The 22,252-nt window shown below is 46.4% G+C and overlaps 1 protein-coding gene across 5 annotated transcripts in view; it reads right to left on the bottom strand.

Annotated features, from left to right (window-relative positions):
- Positions 1-232: 232 nt before the first annotated feature.
- Positions 233-22,252, bottom strand: part of znf451 (zinc finger protein 451) — a 57,500-nt gene continuing 35,480 nt past the window's right edge. For 2 of the 5 annotated variants that reach the window (XM_080191944.1, XM_080191945.1), the window contains exons 10-15: positions 17,129-18,840; positions 13,139-13,303; positions 11,318-11,448; positions 7,598-7,784; positions 4,183-4,263; positions 233-1,093 (exon numbers count right to left, since the gene is read on the bottom strand). In XM_080191944.1, the coding sequence (XP_080048070.1) occupies positions 1,047-1,093; positions 4,183-4,263; positions 7,598-7,784; positions 11,318-11,448; positions 13,139-13,303; positions 17,129-18,840 (2,323 nt within the window). In that variant the 3' untranslated portion in view covers positions 233-1,046. Of the gene's footprint in view, positions 1,094-4,182; positions 4,264-6,309; positions 7,785-11,317; positions 11,449-13,138; positions 13,304-17,128; positions 18,841-22,252 lie in introns of all 5 variants that reach the window. The other 3 variants (XM_080191946.1, XM_080191948.1, XR_013886980.1) reach the window with 3 other exon arrangements.

Raw genomic sequence — 22,252 nt, 5'->3', positions numbered from 1 at the left:
ACTAGTTACTGCCTGCCAATTTGAAAAGCACCCATTCATTCCTACTCTTTGTTTCCTCTCTGCCAGTCAATGAGGGTGACAATGGAACAGTTTGCACCAGAGTTGTTACTAATTTGTGTCGCACGGATCCCCTTCCTGTTCAATTTGTGTTTGAGCAGCATGGGCTTTCCAAGCTTTTGCAGAGATCAGTGATTGCTCAATTAACTGGATTTCTCACATTTTGCTTCCTTTATTGAAAATTAAGGTGTTAAAATGTACAACTGGCGAAATCCGCAACAGCAACTGCCCTCTCTGCTTGCCCTGTCTGCCTTCCAAACCCCTCATGATGAGAATTAAGGCAACAAGCATTTTCTTTAAAAAAAATATAAACATGCATTTTGTTTTTAAATGGTGGCAAATGTTCAAAACCTGCCCTCTCTTGCCATGTTATTTGTTGAACTGACTGGAAAATAAAAGTGTTGTTCTGTGCCCTGTTTTCTTTGATATACCACTATTCTTACTGTACAGAATATCTGCCTGTTTCTCGATGGCCGCACTCTCAAATAAACCCTGCCTCATCCTCCCCTCTGCACGCAAAGGTGGATAACATTTGCCACTGAACCCATCATGCTTGGTTGCTATGGCATCCCAAAGGGTGCCCCTGACGATGGAACACGAGAAACTTTGTAGAGTTGTGACTGTTACGTTGATGTCGGGTCAGAGTCCGTCTGCAAACAAGCCCTTATTGTTCTCAGCAAGCTGCCTCCATCAACTGCCATGGCAACCAGGCACTGGAGCCTGGCGTATGTTTAAACGCGCATCATGTGCCTCTACTCTCCCGCCATCTAGAAACGTCCTGTCCTTGTCCCTTGCAGGGAAGAATGAAAAGCTCCACCGGGCAATTAGCCGCAAGCAGCATCTCCTCTCGGCGAGAGGGGTCTGGGAAAGAAAGCTCCAGCTTGGAAAGTGCTTGCGTACTTTTCCTTCTGTTGTTCACAGTTTGTTCAACCCCCTCTGCGCTCATGCTGATCTGTCCGACAGGGCTTCCCATTTCCACTGCTCCCGCATCACTGTTCCTCCAGGCTCCGCAAAATAGCTTCTTCAACTGCGGCGTCTGAAATTTGAAAAAGAAACACAGGTGGTCAGGCAACTTGTGCTTTTGGTAAAATAAAACGCCAGAGGCCATTTGGCCTATTATACCCGTGGTGCAAGTGGAAAGTTCCACTCCCCAGAATCGTGCAAACATTTCACCCGGCCCACCACGGGAATCATAGCGACCTGGGGCGGGGAGTTCTCTGGTTTTGGGCTGGAGAATCCCACCCTTCCTTTCTGTCCAATTCCCTTTATGAAATTATTGAACCTGTGTCCATCATCCTGTCAGGCAGTGCATTCCTGATCGTAACTAAAACAAATGGCTACTCAAGTTACAGTCATAGAGGTTTACAGCATGGAAACAGGCCCTTCAGCCCAATTTGTCCATGCCACCTGTTTTTTGTAAACCATTAAGCTAGTCCCAATTGCCCACATTTGGCCCATATCCCTCTATACCCATCTTACCCATGTAATTATCTAAATGCTTTTTAAAAGACAAAATTGTACCCACCCTACCTTTGAGAAAAGATGTTGACTATCTAGCTGATCCCCATTATTTTATAGACCGCTATAAGATCACCCTGAAGTCTCCTACGCTCCAGGGAATAAAGTTCCAGTCTATCCAGCCTCTCCTTGTAACTCAAGCCATTAAGTCCCGGTAGCATCCTAATAAGTCTTTTCTGCACTCTTTCCAGTTTAATAATATGCTTTCCATAGCAGGGTGATCAAAACTGTACACAGTATTCCAAGTGGGGCCTTACAAAGGTCTTATACAACTTCAACAAGACGTCCCAACTCCTGTATTCAATGTTCTGACCAATGCTGAATGCCTTCTTCACTGCGACTCCACTTTCAAGGAGCTACGAACCTGTACCCCTAGATCTCTGCTCCATAACTCTCTCCAACGCCCAACTATTAACTGAACAAGTCCTGCCCTGGTTCAATCTACCAAAATGCATCATCCAGCATTTAAATAAATTAAACTCTTCATCTGCCATTGGTTGGCTCACTGGCCCAATTGATTAAGATCTCGTGCAATCCTAGATAACCTTCCCTCACTGTCCACTATGCCACCAATCTTGATGTCATCTGCAAACTTACAAACCATGCCTCTAAATTTGGATCCAAATCGTTAATAATATAAGTAACAAATAACAGTGGAACCAGCACTGATCCCTGAGGCACACCGTTGGTCACAGGCCTCCAGTTTGAAAAACTCTCTATAACCACCTTCTGTCTTGTCATCAAGCCGATTTTATATCCATCTGGCTACCTCAGCCCTGGATTCCATGAGATTTAATCTTATGCAATAAGGTCAAATCTACTGGAATTTCTTGAGGAAATTATTAGTAGAACCAAGGAGAACCAGTGGATGTGCTTTAATTAAACTTTCAGAAGGTCTCACGTAGCAGAGTATTATGTAAAGCTAAAGCACGTGGGATTGCAAGTGATGTCTTGAGATAGATAGAAAGCTAGTCAGTAGACAGGAAGCAAAGAGTTGACATAAATGGGTCTTTTTCTGATTGGCAGTCAGTAACTAGTGGGGTTCTGCAGGGATCCGTGCTAGGACCCCAACTTTCATGTTATATATTAATGATTTGGGAGAGGGAAATGAACGTATTATTTTTTCCAAATTTGCAGATGATACAAAGTTGGTGGGAGGGTGAGCTGTGAGGATGCAGGGATGCTTCAGTGTGATTTGGATAGGCTGTGTGAAGCATCAACATGGCAGACGCAGTATAACGTGGATAAATGTGAGGTTATCCACTTTGGAAGCAATAATAGGAAGACAGAGTGTTACTTGAATGGGTGTATAGCAACGAGAACTTGGCGTCCTTGTGCATCAGTCACTGAAAGTAAGTGCACAGGAACAGCAGGCAGTAAAGAAGGCAAATGATATGTTAGCTTTCATATTGAGAGGATTTGAGTATAGGGATAGTGATATTTTGCTGCAACTGTATAGAACATAGAACATAACAGCGCAGAACAGGCCCTTCGGCCCACGATGTTGCGCCGACCAGATTTTTTTTAAAAAAAAACACTGACCCACTAATCTAAACCAATCCCTTTTCGTCCATAAACCTATCCATAGATCTCTTAAACGCCCCCAAACTAGGCGCATTTACAACCGCAGCAGCTATGTACACATACACCTAGATCCCTCTGCTCCTCCACACTATTCAAAGTCCTCCCGTTAGCCCTATACTGAACACATCTGTTACTCCCACCGAAATGAATTACCTCACTCTTCTCCACATTAAACTCCATCCGCCACCTCGCGGCCCAGCTCTGCAACCTGTCTAAGTATAGGTTGTTGGTGAGGCCACACCTGGAGAATTGTGTGCAGTTTTGGTGTCCTTATCTGAGGAAGGATGTCCTTGCTATAGAGGGAGAATAGCGAAAGGTTTACCAAGCTGATTCTTGGGATGGCAGGTCTGTCATATGAGGTGACACTAAGTCAGTTAGGATCATATTCACTGGAGTTTAGAAAAGTGAAAGGGGATCTCAGAGAAACTTATAAAAATTAACAGGGTTAGATAGGGTAGATTCAGAAAGAATGTTCCCGATGGTGGGGGAGTCCAAAACTAGGGATCATAGTTTTATTGATGACCAATAAGGGAATTAAGGGTTATGGGGAGCAGGCGGGTTAGTGGAATTGAACCACTACAAGATCAACCATGATCTTAATGAATGGTGGGCAGGCTCAAGGGGCTAGGTGGCCTACTCCTGCTCCTATTTCTTATGTTCTTATAGTTTGAGGATAAGGACTAAACCTTTTAGAACTGAGGTAAGGGGAAATTTCTTCACCCAGAGCGTGGTGAATGTGTGGAATTCACTACCACAGAAAGTAGTTGAGGCCAAAACATGGTGTCTGATTTCAAGAAGAAATTAGATGTAGCTCTTGGGGCTCAAGCAATCAAGGGATATGAGGGGAAAGGTGGGGATCAGAATATTGAATTTGATTGATGAGCCACGATTAAGCTGAATGGCAGAGCAGGCTCGAATGGCCTATTTCTGCCTCTAGTTTCTATGTTTAAGATTCTTTTCAGAAAGATAGCAAGGAACACTTGAGGTAAAGTAAGTTATTAATAATGAAAACAAAGAGAGCACCTTCATGAGCTGTTCTCTGCTTTTCCTCTTGCAAGCTCAGCGTCAGTGTTTTCTGCAGAACTTCATCCTCATCATCACTGTCTGGAACCCAGGAAAGAAAATAAAATTAACAGCGTGACTACTGCAGCAGAGAGGAGCCAGGACTGTTTGTTATCTAACCAGAGACAAACATCCAATTCTAATCACTCACATTCATCAAAAGAGAGGGAGGTTCGTACATCACTGTATCGATTCAATAATAACTTAAAGAAAATTGGTTAAATACAAGTAGGGGAAGAGATTAAAGGGCTGTGGGGAAAGTGCAGTACAAACTAAGTGGAGAGCTCTTTCAGAGAGTTGGTACAGGCATGATGGACCAAGGGGCCTCCCCTCCTGTGCTGTTTGATTCTCCATAGTGCTAAATGAAAAACTTGACGCATGAGGAGCATTTGAGGACTAGGGATCTGTACTCTGAGTTTAAAAAGGACTGGGGGGGGGGGTGAAATCTCATTGAAACTTACAGAATACTAAAAGGCCTGGATAGAGTGGACATGGAGAAGATGTTTCCATTAGTCGGAGAGACTGGGACCCAAGAGCATAGCTTTAGAGTAAAGGGACGACCCTTTACAACTGAGGTGAGGAGGAATTTCTTCAGCCAGAGGGTGGTGAATCTGTGGAACTCATTGCCACAGAAGGCTGTGGAGGCCAGGTCTCTGAGTGTACTTAAGATCAAGAGAAATAGGTTCTTGATTGGTAAGGGGAATCAAAGGTTGAGGGGAAAAGGCGGGAGAATGGAGTTGAGAAACTTATCAGCCATGATTGAATGTGGAGCAGAGTCGATGGACCGAATGGCATAATTCTGCTCCTCTCTCTTATGGTCTTATGAGTCAGCAGCGTGGCAGTATTCCAGAGGGGAGATAGCAGTGAAGAGCATCACAGATAGAAACAGGTAATACCTGCTGCTTTGTATATCTATACCATGCAGCACAGGATGCCATTCAGCCCATGGAGCCCATTGCTCTTACAGCAATCCTGTTAGGCCCACTCTTTCCCCATATTCCTGTATTCCTTTCTCCTTCAAGTATTTATCCAATTCCAATTCCCTTTTGAAAGTTACTCCTGGATCTGCTTCCAAAGCACATTCAGAGCATTTCTGATCCCAAACAGTTAATTCACGATAAAACAATCTCATGCCGCCTCTGGTTCTTTTTCAATTTGTGTCCTCTCAGCCCTTGATAACAATGTCTCCATTTATTTACTCTAATCAATACCCTTCACCACCAACAACCTGTCCTGGTCCTTCCACGCCGATGCTATAGTTAAGAAAGCCTGCCAACACCTCTACTTTCTCAGGAGGCTAAGGAAATTCAGCATCTCCGCTACAACTCTCACCAACTTTTACAGATGCACTACAGAAAATATCCTTTCTGGATGTACTACAGCTCTGACCAAGACCGCAATAAATTACAAAGGCTCGTGAACCCAGCCCAGTCCGTCACACAAACCACTCTCCCACCCATCGACTCCATCCACACTTGCCGCTGCCTTGGAAAAGCAGCCAGCATAACCAAAGGACCCCAGACATTCTCTCTTCCAACTTCTTCCATCAGGAAAAAGATATCAAAGACTGAGGTCACATACCAACTTCTTCGCTGCTGCCACCAGACTTTTGAATGGACCTACCCTATATTAGGTTGATCTTTCTCTACACCCTAGCTCTGATAGTGCAGAATGAAGTGTTACATTCTCCTTTCCTTCCCTCTTACGTACAGCATAGAACATTACAGCACAGTACAGGCCCTTCGGCCCTCGATGTTGTGCCAACCAGTGGAGCGAATCTAATGACCCTCTAACCTAAACTATTCCAATGTTATCCATCTGCCTATCCACTAACCATTTGAACGCCCTTAAAGTTGGCGAGTCCACAACTGCTGCAGGCAGGGCATTCCACGCCCTTACTACCCTCTGAGTAAAGAACCTACCTCTGACATCTGTCCTATAATTACTACCCCTCAATTTAAAGCTATGTCCCATGAATGGTATGCTTTGTCTGCATAGCGCACGAGAAACAATACTTTTCACTGTACACGTATGACAATAATAAATCAAATCAAAATTTTAAACATCTCCATCAATTCTCCACTTCACCTTCTAAGCAGACAACTCCAGCCTCACCGATAACCTCACATAACATCCTTTTTGTTTTTCTGAGAATGTCTTAGTCGGTTTTGTTTTGAAAACAAGACAATAAACATGAGCTCATGGTGTCTTCCTCCTTTGACCCATCTAAAAAATATGGCAATAATGACTGTCGACAATCTTCCCAAAAACAGAAGCACCGTCAAGAAATCTTGCCCTAACACCAGAGAACATAGCCATCCAGATCTCCATCTCTTTACTCACTCAGTAGATCACTCACTATTTGTATTTCTTTATCTAATTCCCCGAGCATCAGCCCCAGGCTGTTGCAGACGGGAACAACTGCGCAAGAGGGAAGGAGATACTTGGCTCAACCATGTATATTTACAAGGTGTTCAAGTAGAATCATGCAAAAGAGGCCATTTAGCCCATCAAGCCTGCACTGACAGCAATCCCACCCCATAACCTCACATATTTACCCTGATAATCCCCCTGACACAAAGGGGCAATTTAGCATGGCCAAACCACCTAAGTCACACATCTTTGGAGCATGGGAGGAAACCAAAACATGCAGAGGAAACCCGTTGGTTCACCACATCTTCTGACATCACCCCTCGAGTCCTTTAATCATTTCTTCCCTGCAAACTTATTCCCCTTCTGTTTGTTTTTTCTTTGCTTTTGTTTAAAATATTTTACATCTCTGACTTGTTCCAATTATAGAATCCCTTCTGTGCTGAAGTAGGCCATTCGGCCCATCGAGTCTGCACAGACCAGAATCCAGGCATTTACCCTAGGCAGTCCCCCGACACTTATGGTCAATTTAGCATGGCCAATCCATGTAACCTGCACATCTTTGGAGTGTGGGAGGAAACCGGAGCACCCAGAGGAAACCCACGCAGACATGGGGAGAATGTGCAAACTCCATGCAAACAGTTACACCAAAGGCTGGAATTGAACCTGGGCCCCTGGCACTGTGAGACAGCAGTGCCACCCTTCTAATGGAATCTCATCGACCAGAAACATCATTTTCTCTCTCTCACTCCACAGATTCTGACAGAGGTATGAAGCGTCTCCAGCAGCAGACGCCACATTTTGTTTTTCTTCCCGCAGTCTAATCAAAACAGCCACATGGTTAAAAAAAAACTTCAGTGCATCGACAAAAAAAAATGCTACAGTCGTCAAACTTAAAAAAAAACTACATCTAACATCAATGTAGGAATCATAGACGCATTTATTCCAGTTAAGCAGTGTCATGGGATTTAACCTCTCTTCAATCATCTTATTGCTTCTGCCCCACCTTTCCCAATATCAGATATACTATTCAGTAAGGCACACATCAGCTCCCCTTCCATCTGGTGGGGGTTCAGAACGTGGCCAGGACGCATCGTTTTCTTCAACTGATTCTTCAGCTCCTCAAAGCCCTTGTCTCCAGAGAGCACGGTGAAGGGGATGTGCTTGGGCAACTGTTCATCCATACGCCCAGCCTGCAAAAGCGAGCAGGGACAGGAAGGTCACAGAGGAGAGCGAGAGAAGAAAGCAAAACATTACATCTTTAACCATTTGTCAGTCTCCCTATTCGCCACTGGTACAATTTAAATAGTACAACGTTCAAAGGGGGGGCCCCCCCCCAGACCGCAGAGTTGACATACACATGGAACTTGAAGGTGTGTGGGCAAGTTGAGAAAGTGGCTAACAAAGCACACGGGATCCTTAGCTCTATCCCTAGAGGGGCAGAGTAAAAATAAGATAAGGAAGCTATGCCAAGCTTTTATAAATGAGTGATTATGAGTCAGCTGCAATGTTATGGTCAATCCTGGATATTTTACTTTAGGAAAACTGAAGACTCAAGAAAGTTTTTTTTTATTAATTTGTCACTGATGGAGGCATTGCAATAGCTCTCAAGAGGGTGATGGTGCGCACCCTTCTTAAACCACTGCAGTCATGTGGTGTAGGTACACCCACAGTGCTGCTAGGGAGGGAGTTCCAGGGTTTTTATTAGACATCAGTCAGTTCATGCAGTGTAGGTGCACCCACAGTGCTGTTAGGGAGGGAGTTCCAGGATTGATACTGGACCTCAGTCAGTCCATGTGGTGTAGATACATCCACACTGCTGCTAGGGAGGGAGCTCCAGGGTTTTTATTAGACAGTCAGTTCATGTAGCGTGGGTACACCCACAGTGCTGTTGGGGAGGGAGTTCCAGGAATGGTATTGGACCTCAGTCAGTCCATGTGGTGTAAATACACCCACAGTACTGTTAGGGAGGGAGTTCCAGGATTGGTATTAGTCTTCAGTCAGTCCATGTGGTGTAGGTACACCCACAGTGCTGTTAGGGATGGAGTTCCAGGAATCTGACTCAGCAACAGTGAGTGGATGGCCATATATTTGTAAGTTAAGTTGACGAGTGCTTTGGAGGTGAATTTCCAGCTGTTAATATTCCCACGTGTAGGCTGTGCTTGTCCTCCCGGGTTGCAGAGATGTGGGTTTGGAAGGTGCTGTCTCAGGAAACTTGGCAAGTTCCTGCAGTTCATCTTGTAGATGGTACACACTGCTGTCACTGTACATCTGTGTTGCAGGGAGTTGATGTTTGTACATGTGGTGACAATCAAGCGGCTGCTTTGTCCTGCATGGTGTCAAGCTCCTTGAATGTTGTTGGAGCTTTACTTATCCAGGCAAGTGGGGAGTATTCCATCACACTCCTGAATGGTACAGTGTGGATGGTGGACAGGCTTTGAGGAGGTGAGAAGGAATCTGTGCAAGATTCCCGGCCTCTGACCTGCTCTTGTAGTCCATTCCAGTTTCTGGTCAATGGTAACCCCAGGATATTGATAGAGGGAGATTCAGCAATGATAACGCCATTGAACGTAAAGGGACGATGGTGAGATTCTCTCTCCTGTTGGAGATGGTCAGTGCCTGGCACTTGTGTGGCGTGAATGTTACTTGCCAGCTGTCAGCCTAAGCCTGGATGTTGTCCAGGTCTTGCTGCATTTGTATTTAGATGCTTCAGTATCTGAGGTGTCGCAAATGGTGCTGAACATTGCACAATCATCAGTGAACACCCCCACTTCTGACCTTATGATGGGAGCAAGGTCATTGATGAGGCAGCTGAAGGCATTTGGGCCTTGTGCACCACCCTGAGGAACTTTGAGGTATGGACGGAATTTACTACAATTGTACAAAGCATGAGAAACTTGAGTCAGTTTTAAACCGGAGAAGCTGGGGTTCTTCTCCCTACAGCAGTGGAGATCAAGTGATAGTAAGGGAGCTACGATAGGCTGTAAGGTGAAATTGGCAGGAGTTCAGCACAGACACCGGATTTTCCAGTCGGTCTCGGGGGTGGGATCGTTTGGGCCTGCCGACAGTGATGCATCACCGGGGAGACTCCGGTGCGAGTTACAGCAAATCCTATTGACAGTGGTGGAACCAGAAGGTCCCTTCTGCCTCTGCCACCGCAGCACACGCCATGGAGGTAGTGAAAAATCCTGCCCGGTTGGTGCAAGCGACCTCCTTTTGTGCTGTATTTCTCTCTCTTCTTTCCCCACTGGGGTTATTAAAATTGATTGAGGGGCACGGCTAATCTGAGGTTTATACGGGGTTCAGCAGAATGACTGATCCAGTTAGATACATTTATACGGCTGCCCCTTTTCTCATTAGATCTCCATCGACAGGGTCACGGGCTGAAATCTCCCCATCCTCCGTCAGTGTTGATAGGGTACATTAATGTTTATGTGACTTGCCTGCCGAATGCAGCAAAATCAAAAGCACCCAATTTTTTTTTTTTATTAGGGAACACTAATTGTCATCCAGTTGCACCGAAATGCTTATCCCTTCAGCTAACTGCACTTTCACAAGGTGTGAATAACTGGAACAGCAAGACACTGCCTTTTCCTCCACTACGATAGTGACTACACTTCAGAGTATTGGGCTGGCTGTAGGGCACTTTGGGATGTCTCATGGTCATAAAAACGCTAATATAAATGCAAGACTTTCTTTAAGACAGCAAAGCTTTTTAAAAATAGGTAAGTACTTAGCATTACCTCTAATAGCTGGTGAACTTAATACAAAATAAGTGACTTCTTTCTAACTGGCCCCTACAGTACTGTATATAGTACAAGTTCCTTCTTTATTTGCCACCATTCTACCTGTGGATGTAATTACATCCCAACTCAGTCCATAATTTCTGAGCTCCTTCCTGCATTCACAGTTTGCCCTCATGGACAGATCTTTCCCACTCGATAGCACAGTTTCACAATCCCATTCATCGATGTAAGTTCATGGCCCATTGACCCTTGTCTCGGCCCTAAACGCGAAGTTATCCTTTTTATTCTTCCATCCATCCACAGTTGCCCACGGAACTGAGTGTCTCGCTCAGCCATTTCGGTTAAAAGTCAAGCACATGGCTATAGATCTGGAGTCACACGTAGACCAGACTTGGTTAAGGACGGCTGATTGCCTTCCTGAAAGGATTCCCTAAGCCAGATGGGTTTTTACAACAATTGATGATAGTTTCATGGTGACCATTACTAACACTAGCATTATATTCCACTTCTTTTACAACTCCGTGGAATCCCTACAGTGCAGAAGGAGGCCATTCAGCCCATCAGGTCTGCACCGACCACAATCCCATCCAGCCCCTATCCCGTAGCCCCACATATTTACCCTGCTAGTCCCCCTGACACACTAAGTGACAATTGAGAATGGCCAATCAACCGAACCCATACATCTTTGGCCTGTGGGAGGAAACCGATGCAGACACGGGGAGAATGTGCAAACTCCACACAGGCAGTGACCCAAGCCTGGGATCGAACCTGGGCCCCTGGCGGTGTGAGGCAGCAGTGCTAACCACTGTGCCACCGTGCTGCCAGTGGAAAAGAATTGAATTGGGATTTGAAGCCGGGGCTTCTGGATGACTAGTCCAGTGACATTACCACTACAACACAGTCTTCCCCCGTAGCCCCTATTTATGGTTATTGATTGTATAAAAGAATCAAGTTTTAAAAAAAAGGGAAAGAACACAAACATGCATGCAGATGGCAAAATCCGCAGCATCCTTCCTAGTACTGCACCGTGGATGAAGGAAAAAACATCCAGTGTTGACAAGAAAATTGTAGACAGGACAGTTTTCTGGTGGTTTCCAATGATTCTTTCCACCTGGGAGAAAAAAGATCACATTAAAAGACATGGAATCGTGGAATAATACCAGGCAAGTTAAACATTTTCTTCCCATTCACCCGGACACCTAACCTGGTCCAATTTATTTTAAAGTAATAAGATCGGTTTATCTTCACCGTGTAATATTACTGGGCTGGGGAGAAAATAAGGTTAACGTTTGCACTTAGGGACCAAGCAGAGCTGCTGTGCTTTCAGACAGTTGGAGACGTTACTCAAGATTCAGTGAGGCCATTTTAGTGTCAGGTTCGTTTGATGCTAAACTTCACGAAAGATGCCATTACACACTTACGAATGGACCTCCCTCGCATTAAGCTGATCTTTCTCTACACCCTAGCTATGACTGTAACGCCACATCCTGCACCCTCTCCTTTCCTTCTCTATGTACGGTATACTTTGTCAGTATTGCGCACAAGAAACAATACCTTTCACTGTATCCCAATAGATGTGACAATAATAAATCAAATATAATTACAAGTTGTTGTATGTTAATGATTTGTAGACAAGCCCAGAGTGAGCAATGTTAAAAGTTCCAAGATGATTCCAAAACAAGAATTGCGGTTACCAAAAGAATTCCGCAAAGGGATTTTTTTGGATAAGCTGATGGAATGGGGCTAAAAAAAACACGAGAGAAGGGATTCTGTGCTATCAAGTGAAAGGTAAAATTACAATACAAACTGGAGTAATAATGCTCTGACTGAAAATCGGTGGAACGCAGAGATTTACTAGTACATGTCCATAGTGGGATTAATACCTGCTTTGACTCAGTGGACGACACTCCCGCCTCAGTCAGAGAGTTGTGGGCTCACGTCCCTCTACTGACTACCTAGGCTGACGCTCGCAATGCATCACCGAGGGCGTGCTGCTCTGTCCGCAGCAGATTAGACATTAACCAAAGGCATCTCATTTGGGCACAAGACATCCCATAGCACTTCAGAACAAAGAATAGTACAGCACAGGAATGGGCCCTCTGGCCCTTCAAGCCTGATGCCTGCCTAAGCTGACCATATGCGCTTACGGAAACCATATCCTTCCATTCCAATCCTATTCATGTATTCGTCTGGATACCCCATAAATGCTGCCATCGTACCTACTCCCACCATCTTCCCAGGCAGCGCGTTCCAGACATTCACCACCCTTTGTGTAAAACACTTGCCTTACACATCTCCTCTAAACTTCTCCCCCAGCACCTTAAACCTATGTCCCCTAGTACTTGACTTTTCTATGTTTTGGAGGCTTTTTACTGGTTTTCTTACTGTCCTTGACTTCCTTAGTAAGCCACGCATCTATCTTTTTCACTGAGCTTTTGTTGTTCAGTGAATAAACTTTTTATGAACATGTTGAATTGTTTTTTTAAACGTTTACCACCATACCTCTTAGTCTACTTATCCAATCAGCCTGAGCCAGTTCTCCCCTCATAACCAAATAATCGGCTGTTTGGTTGTTTTCAAACTTAGCATGGAATTCGGTTGCATTATGATCACTATTTCCCAGTGCATCCTTTACTCTGATATTACTAATTAACACTGCCTCAAGGGCTGTCAACAAGAACTGGATAGGCCAAATGATCTGCTACTCTGTTGTAACTTCTATATATCCTTCAGATGTAACCATAATCCAAGACACTTTTTACTCTTCAATACAAAACAAAATTTCAACATATTGAACTAACCTTGAAATCCCCAGAAAAATGTGCCTTGGTTAAGATGTCCTGGTAAATGGTTGAAAAAGCCCGCCCAATTATCCAAGTCAATGAAAACAAGGTGAGTCATTGTACGGAGCAGGTCTAAGTCGGGTAACTCTACGTCTTCCTCGTGATTTGTGGCATCCTTTTCTACTAGTTAGAGAAAGGGAAAGAAAAGGCAGAAAAGAAGTTTATAAGTTGTTGCAAGGTTACAACTTCAATAAGTCCTTAAGAGTACAGTAGACTGTGCCAAGAAGCACCAAGCTCATATCAAGTGGACAAGACTTTATTGCAACAATAATGTTGTGTTAGCGATGCACTCTGTTATCAATGCACAAATGTTATACTTTTATTTGCTCTTCCTGTCTGTCTCTTTTCTTTATCTCCAGATTCGTTCTCTCTGTTCCTCTCTTCATTCCTCCTTCTGTACCTGGTTGGACTCATTAGCTCTATTTGATTCTTAATTTGCATTGGTTAAGAGACAAACTACCCCAAAGGTGCCAGATGCCCCACTGCCCTCCCTGCAGCTTCAGCAAATTACAGGGAAAAAGCATTGTTTAGTTTTAGTTTATTTATTAGTGCTACGAGTAGGCTTACATTAACACTGCAATGAAGTTACTGTGAAAATCTCCTGGTCGTGTCACTCTGGCACTTGTTTGGATACACTGAGGGAGAATTTAACACCTAATCAGCATGTCTTTTGGAGTGTGAGGGGAAACCTGAGGAAACCCATGCAGACGTGGGGAGAACGTACAGACTCTGCGCAGACAGCGACCCAAGTTGGGAAGCGAACTTGGGTCCCTGATGCTGTGAGGCAGCAGTGCCAACCGCTGTTCCAGCTGTAACCGCTGTTACTTGTAAATCAAGTAAATCCCGTTTCATGGGAATTTAAAACCAAATTACTCCATGTATCGTACATGCTGCCCTGCTCAGCTGAAGCTTGCTTCAGCACCTGCACTTGTTCAGGCGAAAGATATCCATGAAGCATGAATGAGCCAGTTTAGTTAGCCATATGCAACAATAACTTCAGAACAAAGTTTAAACAGAAGACATGGCTACCACCATGACCAGAAAAAAATGGTAATTATCAACAGGTCAGGCAGTATCTAGGAGAGGTACAGAGTTAGCATTTCATGGCCAATAACCATTTAACATGTCTGATGAAATGTTAACTGTTCTTGTCTGACCTCCGGAGTATTTCCAGCATCTTTTTCCATTACAGATGTCCAGCATCTGCAGTGTTATACTTTTGAATTAAATTAGTGTCAATCCTATCTGGAGTACATGTGCCCAGTTCTGGGCAGCTCAGGATAGATATATATGGGAGGGCAGAGGATGCAATAGAAGTTCAGCAGAGTATCAGAGAAAACAGGGTTAAATTATGAGACAAAAGTATGTAGGCGGCTTGTGTTCCATTGTACACCGAAGATCAAAAGGTGGACTAATTGAGGCGTTTAAGATGATTAAAGGATTTGATAGTTGGACAGAAAGGAACTATTTCCGTTGGTGGGAGAATCCAGAACAAGATGGCACAATGGCACAGTGGTTAGCATTATTGCATCACAGCACCAAGGACCCGAGTTCAATTCCAGCCTCAGGTCACTGTCTGTGTGGAGTCTGCACATTCTCCCCACGTCTGTGCGGGCTTCCTCCCAGTGCTCCGGTTTCCTCCCTCAGTACAAAGATATGCAGGTTAGATTGACTGGCCATGCTAAATTGCCCTTTAGTGCCAGGGGGATGAGCAGGGTAAATACGTGGGGTTACGGGAATAGAACCTGGCTGGGATGGTTGTCAGCGTAGGCTTGATGGGCCAAATGGCCTCCTTCTGCACCATAAAGATTCTATGAGAGCCAAGTCATTCATGGGTGATGTCAGGAAGCACTTGTTCACAAATACAGTGGAAATCTGGAGCTTTCTCCCAAAAGGCTCTTCCAGCCAATGGGGGTGTTGGTGTCTAACTGAAAATTTCAACATGTCTTAACAGATCTCTGTGACACGAGGGGATTAAGAGTTACGGAACCAAAGCAGGGAGATAAAGTGGAGTTATTATCATCTAACTGCATGATACAGCAAGCTTCAAGGGCTGAATAGCCTCCTCTTGACCCTGTTAGGAATACTGCAAGTATATTCATAGAATCCCTACAGTGCAGAAGGAGGCCATTTAGTCCATCGTATCTGCTTCGAACACAATCCCACTATCCCCATAACCCCACACATTTACCCTGCTAGTTCCCCTGACACTAAAGGGCAGTTTAGCATGGCCAATCCACCTAATCCGCACATCTTTCAGACTGTGGGAGAAACCCGGAGGAAACCCACGCAGACACAGGGAGGACGTGCAAACTCCACAGTCGGCCAAGACCGGAATTGAACCCAGGTCCCTGGTGCTGCGAGGCAGCAATGCACCGTGCCACCAAACCACTACAGTGAATCTCGAATTGCAGAATGCAAAACTCCAGTCCAAGTCTCTTCAAAAGGCAAAACCTTGACACTAGAGTGAAAACTGTAGAAACGGGTGTGTGGCTTAAAGCCTACATCCAAGCAGATGCTGCCCCTCCCCCCACCAAAGAGAGGCAATGACTGCTATAAATAACTTCAATTGTGAAATATAAACATAGCACCCTAAAGCCCGAGAAAGCAATACATGAGGAACCAGCCTTCAATGCATCAAGCCTTGTTAGCCTGTTGCAAAGCTGCTGCAGCTGAATCTTCCAAGGTGTCATCACTGGCACTCCCCCCTTCCTTTCTGCCCCCAGATTACCATGAGATCAGCAGATGGTGTCAGTGAGAGAAGGCAGGAGGATTTGAGAAACAAATCTCTTTTGCAGAGTGGAGAGCCTTTTACCCAGCATCCTTAGCAGCACAGAAACCCCTCTATCCCGATAGAGAAGGAAACACCTGTGTACCAAGCAGACTTTTGAATGGAACTAATTTAGATTAAGCTGATCTTTCTCTACTCCCTAGCTAAGACTATAACGCTACATTCTGCACCTTCTCCTCTCCCCTATGTACTCTATGAACGGTATGCTTTGTCTGTATACTGTGTAAGAAACGATACTTTTCACTGCATATTAATACATGTGACAATAATAAATCAAATCTCTGCCACTGATTCTTGCAATCTCTGTCCCAGAGAGATAGTGGTTTGTGTGAATGTGGATGCTGGATTATTCTGGACTATGACAGTGCTGTGAAGCACCTGAGAAGGGTTTATGTTGTAACTTGCACTATAACTACTTACGGTCAATGAAAACAACATTATCAAGAGAGAAACATTTGATCCGCGTACGTGACAGATTTCTTCAGGAGGTTGAATAAATAAACTAAGATTGTTTTCAATGGAAATACGGAGGCTGAGGGGAGACCTGAGAGAGATGTACAAAATTGTGAGGGGCACAGACAAGGTGGATAGTCAGAAGCTTTTCCCCAGGGTGGAAGCGACAATTACAAAGGGGGCACAGGTTCAAGTTGAGAGGTGAGGAAAGTTTAAGGGAGATGTGTGGGGGAAGTTTTTCCACGCGGAGGGTGGTGGGAGTTGGAATGCGCTGCCAGTGGAGGCAGTGGAAGCAGGCATCTGGATGGGTACATGAAGGAGGAGGGAACAGAGGGATAACGGACCACGGTTTTTTTTGTTGTTTAGTTAGGGCATCATAGTCAGTTTGGACAGTCAGAGGGACTGTTCCTGTGCTGTACTTCTCGTCGTTCCTTTCACCTAAAAAGCGTGATATTGTGTGGCCACGGTGTCTCAAAGACTTGTAAGAAAGAACATAAGAAATAGGAGCAGGAGTAGGCCATCGAGCCCGCCCCGCCATTCAATAAGACCATGGCTGATCACGTCATTGAATTGAGTAGATTCGGATACAGAACCAGAGCATCAAAGCATGTGGTTCATTAAACAAAGTCTGGTCAGTTGTAAAACAGGTCATAGGATTAGCAGTTAACAATTTTGTACTAAAGCAAAATTCCATCGCTGACTACCTTTGTTCTTTAGTGTCCTGGCATAACTGGTGAGCTTCCTGCCTTTCTGAGGAAAAGCTGCCACTGCCACTGCCCTAGTTGCTGGCATGGTTTGGGCGGGTGGAACGCGAAAGCTACCTGCGGTTGCTGGGAAGGCCTCACGACTGGTCGAGGCCTTGGCATCCTCGTCCCACGGCGCCTCCTTGGGGCTGCCGCCTAAGGCGGCCACGTGAGCAGCGGCAGCCTCAACGTCGGTGGGCGAGGAAGGAGCCGGATCCCCCTCCTGTGAAGCGCAGTGCTTACTGTGGTAGTGCATCTGGGCACTCCTGCCGTCCGTGAAAGCCTTGCCGCAGGTGCACTTGACGGTGAAGGAGCAGGAGCCTGTCTCCGCGGCCCCGTGACACTCCAGCGCGTGACTCTGGGCGCCCTCCTCCGACTGGGCCGTTGCCGAACACGAGCAGCGGAACCACAGCTTGCCTTGGTCAAACAGGTTCCTCAAGCACCTCTGGCCGTCCTCCTTCCTCGCTATTTTGGAGCTGTAGTGCTGCCGGCACCCGCAGGCCATCAGCGAGTGCTCTTCCGCAGGGCCCTCCTTCTCCGTCGCCGCATCCCCCTGCTCCACAAAGACGTAATCGGTGCCGTGGAAGGCCTTGTAGTGCTCAAGGAATTCGCCCTCAGAGTTGAACTCAATGTCGTCGCACAAGCCGCAGAAATACTTGACGCTCAGCTCGTTGCCGTGCTGGTCGCGGCTGTGGCGGTACAACGTTTCCACTCGGTGGAAGTGCTTCTTGCACAACCCGCAGCTGTACTTGTGAAACTGGTGGTTGGCCAGGCAGCCGCAATGCTGGGCAACACTCTCCTCCGAGTCGAACATCTCCTCGCACAACCTGCACTGCCAGGAGCCCTCGGCCCGCGGGGCAGCTTCCGCCTCGGGGCCGTCCGCGTCCAGCTGCATCCCTTCGCCGCCTCTGCCCCCCGAGCCCCGCGCGGATTTGAAGGGAGGTGGCTCCGAGGCCACCAACTGGTCCTGGTCCACTTGCCTCTCGTAATAGTAAGCGTGGCCGCTGTGGGACTCCACGACGTGGGCCATCAGGTCCCGTTTCCTCAGTATTTCCGTGCGGCAGCTCTCGCACCACAAGCGGTAGTTGGTCAGGTGGGCTCCGCCGTGGCTCCGGCTCATGTGCAAGCCGATAATCCCGGCATCGAACGCCAATTTGCCGCACACCAAACACTTGTGACGGATTCCGTTGGCCGCCATGACGTGCTTCTCCACCGCCTCCTCGCTGTCGAACCGCTGGTGGCACTCGCAGAACCACTGACTGACTGCCGGGCGGTTCTCGCACTCCACCTTCTCCTCCTTCACCTGAACGCTGTTGCATTCTCTCCTGGTCCTCTTGCTGGAGGTGGGCGCAGCCACCTCGCCGCCGCACGTCTCAGTCAGAGGCCTTTTGAACGGGAAGTTCTTCTTGGCCTTCGACTGATCCAGTGTCACGCGGAGGTTGGAGGGAGTCTTGCTCTTCTCATTGAAGTGGCAAAACACCAGGATGGCCTTCTCCATGGTGCGAATCCACCGGATGTTGTGCATAGTTTGCCGAGTGTGCTGATTGATCTGGTTGTCGTCCACAAATAACTGACTGCAGTCCAGGCAGCATCCCCTCACTTTGAATATTGCCGCGACTTGGCTGATGTCCTTCGCCGACACGGCAACAGGGCCAGCCCTTCTGCATCGTGTTCTGCAAAGAAAGCAAGCCAGGGAGTTAAAAGTTTATAACAACTTGACACACCAGAACAGCGAGGAGACCAATTCGCCCCCCACCCTGGTCCTGCTCCTGTTGAATGACAGTAAGAAGCCTTACAACATCAGGTCAAAGTCCAACAGGTGAGTCACTTGATGAAGGAACAGCGCTGCGAAAACTCATGACTCCAAACAGACCTGTTGGACTTCAATCCGGTGTTGTGAGACTCCTTACTGTGCCCACCCCAGTCCAACGCCGGCATCTCCACATCCTGTTTAAATTACATTACGGCTGATCTGCACCTTAATGCCGTTATCCATTTGTTCTCCAAATCCCTTGATGCTTCACCCTGACAACAATCTCTTCATCCGGGCTTTAAATATCCAACTGATGCCAGGCGCACACAGCCATTCGGGAGAAATTTCCACTTTGGACCGGTGCTTCCTGATCTCTCCCTCCTAAATGGCCCAGGTCTGAGTTAATCAATCCCGATTGAGGGCAGCACGACGGCACAGTGGTTAGCACTGCTGCCTCGCAGCACCAGGGACCCGGGTTCAATTCCGGCCTCAGGTCACTGTCTGTGTGCAGTTTGCACATTCTCCCTGTGTGTTTCCTCCAGGTGCTCCGGTTTCCTCTTCAAAGTCCCAAGATGTGCAGGTTAGATGGATTGGCCATGCCAAATTGCCCCCGAGTGTCCAAAGGTGTGTAGGTGAGGAGGATTAAACATGGGAAATGTGCAGGGCTCCAGATATAGGGTGGTGAAAAGGGCATGGGTTAGGTACTCTGTCAGAGTTAGTGCAAACTTGATGGGCCAACTGGCCTCCTTCTGCACTGTAGGGATTCTATAATTCGTGCCACCAGATGGTTTCCACTCATCAACCACACCAGATTCCTTTAATACTCTAACATCTCCATAGAATCCCTACAGTGTAGAAGGAGGCCATTCGGCCCACTAAGTCTGCACGAACTCTCCGAAACAGCATCTTATCCAGGCTTACCCCCACCAATCCATCCCCGTAACTCTTTGCATTTATCATGGCTAATCTAGCTAACCTACACTCTTTGGATGGTATGGGGAATGATGTGGAGATGCTGGCGTTGGACTGGGGTAAACACAGTAAGAAGTCTCGCAACACCAAATTAAAATCCAACAGGTCGATTTGGTAGCAAAAGCCACTAATTTTCGGAATGCTGCTCCTTCGTCAGGTAAGTGGGAGTTCTGTTCACAAACAGGGCATACAAAGGCACAAGCTCAATTTACAAAATAATGGTTGGAATGTGCGTCTTAACAGGTAATCAAGTCTTAAAGGTACAGACAATGAGAGTGGAGAGAGCGTTAAGCACAGGTTAAAGAGATGTCTCCAGCCGGGACAGTTTGTGAGATTTTGCAAGTCCAGGCAAGTTGTGGGGGTTACAGATAGTTACATGTCACACTGTGTAGCCATTTTCCCAAAGGTAGGGGAGTCTAAAACTAGAGGGCATAGGTTTAAAGTGAGAGGGGAGAGATAAAGTATCCAGAGGGGCAAATGTTTCACAGAGAGAGCAGTGAGTGTCTGGAACAAGCTGCTAGAGGTAGTAGCAGAGCTGGGAATAATTTTGTCTTTTAAGATGCATTTAGACAGTTACATGGGTAAGATGGATATCGAAGGGCCAAATGCAGGCAATTGGGACTATTTCGGGGTTTTAAAAAAAGGATGGCATGGACAAATTGGGCCGAAGGGCCTGTTTCCATGCTGTAAACTCCTACAACTCTATGACTAAACTGGGAGCTTGAGATTGATGAAGATGGCCAATAGCAGGGATTACCAGGAAACAAGACCTGGTGCAGGAGATGAGAGGAGTGCTGGAGTGCTACAACTGATGAGGCCAGTAAGGACAGCAACGGAGGCTGGAAGTAAAGGTTAAGACTTGAAGAAGGACGAAACCGTGGCAGAAGTGGGTTATATTGTGCAAGTGCAAACCTAGAGCCTTGATGTTGCTACAAGCTGCATCTTCAAGCCTAGCGCAAAGCCAACCAGCAAAGTGAGGTTATACATAACAATCAAGAGACAATTGTCGCAATTCTTTTTTTTTACCCGAATGGGTAACAGCTTCATTTCTAAGGAGGCGGGAGGACTTATCAGAGAGGCGTTAAGAGCCCAAAGATGTGCGGGTTAGGTGGATTGGCCATGCTAAATTGACCCGAGTGTCAGGGGGTTAGTGGGGTAAATATGTGGGGTTACGGGAATAGGGCCTGGGTGGGATTGTGGTTGGTCCAGACTCGATGGGCCAAATGGCCTCCTTCTGTACAGTAGGAATTTAATGATTCTACGAGTTAGAAAGCAAGGCAGTTGAAGTCCAATGGGAGCAAAACAGTGGTTAAAGCACTCAAGTAATCTTTGCCCCCAAATTTGTTTTTTTAAAAATCATTTGTGGGACACGGGCTCCGCTGGCTGGTCAGCCTTTATTACCCATTCCTAGTTGCCCCCCGAGAAGGTGGTGGTGAGCGACCTTCTTGAATCACTGCGCTCCATGTGCTGTGGGTTGACCTACAATGCCGTTAGGGAGGGAATTCCAGGATTTTGACCCAGCGACTGCAGAAGAACAGCGGTATACTTCCAAGTCAGGATGGTGAGTGGCTTGGAGGGGAACTTGCAGGTGGAACTTAACGTGGAACTTAACGGTGGGAGGAAACCAGAGCAGCCAGAGGAAACCCACACGTCACTGGGAGAACGTGATGACTTCACACAGACAGCGACCCAAGCCGGAATCGAACCCGGGTCCCTGGCGCAGTGAGGCAGCAATGCTAACCACTGTGCCGCCCCTTTACTGTGTATACAACGAGGTGAGGCCATTCAGCCCCTCGAGCCTGCTCCACCATTCAGTTAGATCATGGCTAATATGTATTTTAACTCCCTCCAACTCCATAACCATAAGCATCCTTGCCAAAACAGAAATGTACAAACAAAATGATTCAAATAAAAATCTTCAAAAACATATTTTCTGAAAGTCAGTTTAACTGAATGGAAGTTTGCCCGTTGCACCTACATAGAATCAGAATGGAGATATCCCTGCAGGCACCAACATATGTTGTAATGTCCATGCTACCTCTTTATGACAGCAACTTAGCTCGTGCCAATCTCCTGGCCTTTCCCCTGCAAACTTTCTCCCATCACACAATTATCTAATTCCCCTTTGAAAGCCCTAATTTTATCAGCCTCCACCACAATGAAGTAGTTCTCTCCAGATCCTAACCGGACACTGCCTGGAAAAGCAGTTCCTCACATCACCATTGATCAGTTTGTCACTCAGTTTAAATCAGTGCCCTCTATTTCCTTCCCTCTCCCCAGTGGGAACAGCTCTCTCTGCCTGCTCTGTACACTTCATGATTTTGAACACTTGGATCAAATCTCCTCTCAACCTTCCCTTC

The sequence above is a fragment of the Carcharhinus amblyrhynchos genome, chromosome 7, assembly GCF_965287045.1.
Source record: "Carcharhinus amblyrhynchos chromosome 7, sCarAmb.v2.hapA, whole genome shotgun sequence".
NCBI lineage: Eukaryota > Metazoa > Chordata > Chondrichthyes > Carcharhiniformes > Carcharhinidae > Carcharhinus > Carcharhinus amblyrhynchos.
The sequence above is the reverse complement of the archived record's forward strand: the minus strand, read 5'-3'. Positions and strand labels throughout refer to the sequence as shown.